Source organism: Alosa pseudoharengus, unplaced genomic scaffold, assembly GCF_046254945.1.
Source record: "Alosa pseudoharengus isolate Yale_2024_CS ecotype anadromous, Long Island Sound unplaced genomic scaffold, YU_APseudo_1.1 YU_APseudo_1.1_scf_17, whole genome shotgun sequence".
NCBI classification, from domain to species: domain Eukaryota; kingdom Metazoa; phylum Chordata; class Actinopteri; order Clupeiformes; family Clupeidae; genus Alosa; species Alosa pseudoharengus.
The window spans coordinates 37,679,906-37,687,405 of NW_027468640.1; the positions used below are offsets into that span (position 1 = coordinate 37,679,906).

At 42.6% G+C, this 7,500-nt stretch overlaps 1 protein-coding gene across 1 annotated transcript in view; it reads right to left on the bottom strand.

Moving 5' to 3' along the window:
• Positions 1-7,500, bottom strand: part of coro2ab (coronin 2Ab) — a 10,687-nt gene that overhangs the window by 3,058 nt on the left and 129 nt on the right. Inside the window, exons 1-8 of the mRNA XM_076288424.1 lie at positions 7,429-7,500; positions 3,654-3,770; positions 3,183-3,332; positions 2,421-2,600; positions 1,996-2,112; positions 1,445-1,549; positions 1,157-1,253; positions 1-10 (exon numbers count right to left, since the gene is read on the bottom strand). The exon at positions 1-10 is cut by the window's left edge and continues 103 nt beyond it; the exon at positions 7,429-7,500 is cut by the window's right edge and continues 129 nt beyond it. Coding sequence (XP_076144539.1) covers positions 1-10; positions 1,157-1,253; positions 1,445-1,549; positions 1,996-2,112; positions 2,421-2,600; positions 3,183-3,332; positions 3,654-3,770; positions 7,429-7,500 — 848 coding nt within the window. The remainder of the gene's footprint in view (positions 11-1,156; positions 1,254-1,444; positions 1,550-1,995; positions 2,113-2,420; positions 2,601-3,182; positions 3,333-3,653; positions 3,771-7,428) is intronic.

The following is a 7,500-nucleotide window of genomic DNA, read 5'->3' on the forward strand; positions in this document are numbered from 1 at the left end:
GGCATCACCGCTGAAGACAAACGCACACACATGCAGATGGAGAGAGAAATGATCAACAAAAGAGTACATACATAAATATGCATCCAAAATAGTAAGGGTTTACGATTATTCAAATGAAAAGTATTTATATTAAATTTGTATTTAGGAAAATTTGGACGCAAACATGTAATGGTCTTTTGGGCCCCCACCGTCGACTTCAAGGCAGCATTGCCTAGAAGGCGCTAGGGTTAGGCAAGGGTTACGGTGGGTTACACCGAAATTTCGCATCGCTCTCATTGAGGTTGAATGGAGACGATATTCGCCCTGGTTGGGCGAAATGAGAATGAATCGCCGAGGCAGGCGAAACAAAGTTGGCGAAAGTTTAACTTTATTTAAATGAGGACCATTCGAGAACCAATCAGGCCCTCGTGTTTGTGTTTGGAGGCGGGAGTTACAAAAAAGTCAGACCAAGATGGCGGAGACTACCTGAGCTGTAACACGAAAATTTGTATGTGATTAAAATGTTTCTACACGAACATTGACACTTGTATCAACACAAATTGCGGTTTATATGCCACACGAACTTAGTCAGAGCACATACACCACTAAATAGACCACTATATATGTTAGTTTAAACACTCGAACTTTTTAGCTAGCTGACAGGCATACTGCTAGTATGGTCGGACATTGGATTGCATTGTAAACCTAGCTAGACAGCTAGGCTACATGCTGCATCACAGATATGAAACATGAATTGTTGTTTATAGGCAACATCAACTTAGTCGAGGCATAAAGACCCCTGGATATCTTCATTAAGTACTTAAACGTTTGAACTAACTGATTAGCCTAATTAGCTCGCTTGCCACCACTGGCTAGACACTGCAGTCAAAAGGTTAGCGGTTTGGCCGTCACGCCCCCGAGGCGAAATTTCGCTGGCCGAAATTCGCAAGGTGTTTCGCTGTGTGGAAACCCACCATTAGGGTTAGGGTTAGGGGTTAGTGTTAGGGGTTAGTGTTAGGTGCCTTGAAGGTGATGGTGGCAGCGCTGCTTTGAAGTCGACAGGGGCCCAAAAGACCATCAAGCTAAAAACATTACATCATGGAGTTTATTTTTTGACTTGAAGTCTGTCTGTGTGTGTGTGTGTATGTGTGTGTGTGTGTGTGTGTGTGTGTGTTACCCAAGCTTCTCTGTGGTAGTGGTGATCTGTACTCAGCCAAGTAGTGCAGGTAAGGCTTGACAGAGCTAAGGTCAAAGAAGCGGGTATTCCCATCACCCTACAACCACACACACACACACACACACACACACACACACACACACACACACACACAAAGACACGTTAAAAACATGTCCCATGCATACATTTTTAAGTGTCACACAGATCTCTCAGATGCATCCACACATTGACTGTATTTCTGCATGTGTGTGTGTGTGTATAGTTGTGTGTGTGTGTGTGTCTGTGTACCTTTCCGGCCAAGAAGATCATGTGTGTATCAGGGTCAAAGAAGGGGAAGAGAACTCCAGACTCTCCATCTAAATCCTCCTCCCACAATGGTGCAGTAAGATCCTCCTACACACACATACACTAATACTTACTTATACTTACTTATACACACCAAGGTTGGGAATAAACTTTTAGAAAGCTACCAGCAGCTAGTCAGATTCACCAGCCATCAATAGTAAATCACTATATTGTGTCTAAAATCTACCAGCCACTTTCACATTTGTGTGTGTGTGTGTGTGTGTGTGTGTGTGTGTGTGTGTGTGTGTGTGTGTGTGTGTGTGTGTGTGTGTGTGTGTGTGTGTGTGTGTGTGTGTGCGTGCGTGTGTGCATGTGTGTGTGTGTGTGTGTGTGTGTGTGTGTGTGTGTGTGCCTGCGTGTGTGCATGTGTGTGTGCATGTGTGTGTGTGTGTGTGTGTGTGTGTGTGTGTGTGTGTGTGTGTGTGTGTGTGTGTGTGTGTGCGTGCGTGCGTGTGTGTGTGTACAACATGTAATGTGTAGCATATAGCCTGTACTGAGTCCCAGACAGCGATCTGTCTCTGGTTCCAGTAGGAGGCTCCAGTGGTCACCAGCAGCTGCAGCTCAGATGCAAACACCACCTTACAGGGCCGGTGGGAACACACACTCGAACGCTGCATGTGTGTGTGTGTGTGTGTGTGTGTGAAGGGTGTGGTGGGGATGGAAAAAGAGAAAAATAATGGATTAATAAAGGTGTAAATGGATTAGAAGAGAATAGAGTAAAAAACAAGATATTTCCAGTCTGTTGTTCTTTTTGAACAAAAGTAGCCATTAAGTATAAATAATCAAATTATCCATATAGGATAATGACTTAATTGGTTAGACATAGACTACTAAGAGAGACTGCACTATCTGTCTTGTCTGTAACATTATCTGTTACTCTAATCTGTGTGTGTGTGTGTGTGTGTGTGTGTGTGTGTACCTGCAGCACTTGTCCGCTGAGTGTGTGTATGATACGAATGGTCCTGTCTCTGCAGGTGGTGGCCATTCTGCTGCCGTCTGTGTTGAAGCTGAGGCAGAGCACTAGGTCTGAGTGGACCCCAATCACACGGACCGGCCGCCGACACACACACCCTGCCCCGTCCAGCCGCCATATCAGAACCTACACACACACACACACACACACACACACACACACACACACACACACACACACACACACAAACAAGGAGAAAATTAGGGTGCATTCACACTAGACCATTTGGTCCGGAGCCGAGTTCGTTTGGGCCAATGGTTCGGTGACATTTTTGCTAATGTGAACAAAATCTACCAAACCTGGGTGCAGACCAGGGTCCGCTAGATAACAGTGGTGTGGGGTACGGTTTGTTAGAACTTCGGTGCAGATTGAATGCTACAGTATCTGTTCCAAAACCAGAAAATAAACTGTTGTTTTTGCGACATTGCCAAGGGATATTGGTAAAAAGAAGCTAGTGTTTATGACATAAACGGACACAGGTCCACAAACAAAAATGCAATGTGAACAGAGAGCAGCTGGGTCAGGGCTAGAGTGGAGTAATCACACTCGGGTACGGTCCAGTTAAACGGACCCAGTGTGGATGCACCCTTAATGACATGATGACGTGAGCCCTATTGTGTGAAGAAAGACTAAATACCACATTGTATGCACTACAGCTGCTCTATATGAGTCTTTAGACATGTGACAGAGAAGAAAGCCTGGGTTTACCTTGTAGTCATAGGCTGAGCTGAGCAGGATGTCTTTGGCAATTGGGTGCCACTCGATAAGCCCCACCCGACGGGTGTGTCCTCGCAGGTCCTTCACGGGCCTGACAATGTTCTCTCTTAAACCCTGAGGTGGGATGTTCCATACCTTTACCTTTAGCACACACACATAGAGAGAGAAGGAGAGAGAGAGAGATGTTAATATGGTCATGGTCTCTATGGTCTTTGTTCATATTCTGAGGTAGTGAAGCACTACCAATATACTGTAAGCCATATCCTGTACCTAAAGCACATCAAATACATACAAAGCTTATACTATGTACATACAAGAATGCATAGGGTGCAGTGTGCAGTGTCTGCTTAAATGTCTGTAAGTGTGTGCAGTGTAGCATAAGGTGTATGTGTGTTATATGTAGGCTAAGTATAGTGTATAGGAATGTGTATTTTGTATCCTCTCTACTGTGTGTGTGTGTACCGTGCAGTCTTCTGAGCAGGAGGCAATGCGCAGGTCACTGAATGGGTCCCACCTCACATCTAACACTCGGCCATGGTGACCACACACACGGCTGTGCTGGGGGTCCACTCGTCCTCTCTTCAGGAGAGAGAGAGAGAGAGAGAGAGAGAGAGAGAGAGAGAAAAGGCACGACGGACATTTTATTCCATTAAAAAATCAACTATTTAAATCAGTAATTGAACCAATTGATATACAGTACTGTGTGCAGTATGGGGTCCACTTACAAATTACGATTTCTCCAAATGGGAGAAACACCGAGTTGAAGTCTTACATACAGAATTTTGCAAAACATCCTTAAGGCACACATAAACACACACAATGAATGCAGGGCAGAATTTGGACAGCACCCTAATTTTAAATATAAAAAAGAGAGCCCTAACATTTTGGAAGCACATCCAAACAAGTGACCCCAATTCACTACATCATAAAAGCTCTCAAAAGCCAATAGAATAACCGAATTGACTAATATCACACCCACTAATCTGACTAATCTGAACCACCAAGACAAAATTCGACTATCAGAGAAAATCCACCCTAACAAAATTACATACACTGAGAAAGAATATATATTACATATTGGAACCAAGTCACCAAAACCCAACACAAACTCGAATGCTATTTGGCCCTTAACCATGACTACAAATTAGCCCCTTATCTTAAAACACTAAAAGACCAAAGTGCTTGACAATGTACAGACTCAGTGAGCACAACCTGGCCATAGAACATAGAAGGCGAAAGGCTGGGCCCTCACTGTACCCAGAGTGCTGTAGAAACAGAGCTACATCTTCTCACTCATCATTGTATGAGTTACATCATTACATTACATCATTATACAGACCTGAGATGTGAATTCTACACAAAAGCCAGAAATATCTGCCCAGAGTTCACAGAACAAACAAATGAAGGAAAAAAGAAATATATATTAGGAGAAATGAAAGAAACTGCACTAGCAGTATTGGCATGCCACAAAAGAAGAGATACAACCTCAAACCAGTGAGGCCACCCCACACACATACACAAAAAAGCTTATGTGTATGTTTTAACCTCTCATCCATTTATTTATTTTTTCGGAATTGATACATTCTTTTCTATACTTTAATTGTTCTCTAATATTTTTTCTTTATTTCATCATTATTAATATTACTATTATTGAAAATAATTTACGTTATTACTATCATTAGCATTATTACTGCTGTATTTTACTGTTCTTAAAGCCGTGGCCTACTGGTTAGCACTTTGGACCTGTAACCGGAGGGTTGCTGGTTCGAAAGGCATGGCTGAAGTGCCCTTGAGCAAGGCCCCTAACCCCTCACTGCTCCCCGAGCGCCGCTGTTGATGCAGGCAGCTCACTGCGCCGGGATAAGTGTGTGCTTCACCTCACTGTGTGTACACTGTGTGCTGTGTGTGTTTCACTAATTCACGGATTGGGATAAATGCAGAGACCAAATTTCCCTCACGGGATCAAAAGAGTATTTATACTTATACTTATATTGTACAATGCACAGTCAATGCCAATAAAGCTCATTGAATTGAAAATTGAAATGAGAGAGAGAGAGAGAGAGAGAGAGAGAGAGAGAGAGAGAGAGAGAGAGAGAGAGAGTTGTGTATACACAAAATGTCTATTTTAATGGCAATGGCCACATTATCTAGGACAGAAGAGCATAAGCATCACCACAACTTAGGTGGTACCTCTGTCTACCACTGAAAGGCTGATAAAGGTGTTGCGTGTTTTGTGTGTGTGTGTGTGTGTGTTACATGATGTGGAGTACAGGAACCCATATAAAAAGCAGATGTCCTGCTCTATATTTTTATTAATTCATTATATTTTTATACATCAGTTGGCTGATTAGAACTGTGGTTAAAGCGGATGTGCTGTGTGTGTGTGTGCGTGTGCGTGTGCGTGTGCGTGTGCGTGTGTGTGTGCGTGTGCGTGTGTGTGTGTGGCCTGTGGGTGTGTGTGATCCCACAGAGCACAGATGTGAGTGTTAGTGGGCAAGAGTTCTTCTGCTTTCCATCGAGATTCCGGAATAGAGAGAGAAAGGAAAGGAAATAGAATTGGTGTCTTAAATGATCTCATCACCATTCTGTTCCATTTCAGGATGTCAAGTGCAGAGCCTTATAGATAGATATAAGGCTCTGGTCAAGTGTAACAGATCTTAGTTTGCATACAGAACACAGTCTGTGCTACTGAACACATTCATTTAGAACAAAACCATGTAATACCATAAAGTCCTTTGTCCACCATGAACACAAACACATTAGGATTCTGCCTATTGATAGCAATACAATTTATGGATAATAATTTAACTTCAAGACTACTTTTAGTTAGCCATGTAACCCTTCATGGTTTTAAACAAAGACCCCATCCCCTCCCCCAATGTAATGCTAATGTGCTGGTTTAAGGCCTATCACTTACACAAGACAAAGGATGCTACCTTGATATAATGTATCCATGTATCATGAAATGTAAATGTATTCATGTCTGGTATCATTTTGATAGTCTCATTACAAGGATTGTAATGATGTGATTGTGAGAATGTTTGGAACATTCTATAAGTGATATTTCTGATATATAAGATATCTCTCCTCATGCTATTCATATAGGTGTGAAGTGGGTGTGAGTAGGTGTGTCTGATACCAAGTGAAGAGCCAACCAAGTGGGATTGTTCTTGGCGCCATTTTGTTCTTTGTTTAAAACATTTAAAAGTAACTAAACTGCAATGTTTGTCAGATCAGATTTTCTAGACTTGGACTAAGGATGTAGCGGAAGAGAGGATAAGTTGGCTACAGGCCAACCTAGGCTTCAGGCCTGGGCTAGGCCTACATAGACCATAGACCTTTTTTGTACTCTCTCTCAGCTTGTAACATAATAAACCTGATTCCTGAGTTTTTCCTGAAGTTCGCCAGTCTAAGATCAATATTAAGTAATTATTCACCTACAATTACTTTCACTATGAAACCCTGGAGACAGCATATTATTCCATCTTCAGACAACAAAATGGTTGATTCATGTGGTGCAGTGAATTGATTTCTGTGTTTTTCATTTTGTGGACAAATAGCTGAATTCTGTCCATTTAACCGATATCCTGAGCCAATATGTATACTATACTTACTCTACCAATTAATATTAATTTAGTTCAGGCCCACTATATTAGAGAGTGGAAAAGTTATGTGCTACAAAGTTGTGTGAGCTGCATATAACCATAGGTCATTTCAGCATCAGCATGTAAGCATAGATCATCTCATAAGGCATTAATAGATGGGTCTGTAGCAGCACAGAATGCAGCACACAGGAAATAAGGTCTGTTGCACTTGATGACCCATGGTTCCACTGCATATTTTCAGTTGGAAATTTCAGAAAATAACAATGTGGTTTGTTTGAGTGTGTGTGTGTGTGTGTGTGTGTGTGTGTGTGTGTGTGTGTGTAGGTCATAGGTCTTGGTTATGGGCATGGGCTTGGCTTACATGAGGATCAACAGAAGACAGAGAAGACAGAGGAAAGAGTGCCCTTCCTCTTTATGAATATGTTTGTGGTTAGTTGGGTGTGGGTGTGATCGTGAGTATGAGTATGTGACTATGGTGTGATGTGTATGTGGTGTGTGTGAGGGGTTGGATTTGTAAGTATGAGTGTGTGGTGTGTGTGTGTGTGTGTGTGTGAGGGTTTGGAGTTGTGAGTATGAGTGTGTGGTGTGTGTGGTGTACAAGTGTGAGCATGCCAATGTGAGTGTCATCTCACGTGATAGATGGAGATGACTAGGAAGGCCCCGCCACCAGCACATTCTGTCACCACGGCGATGAAACGGGGATT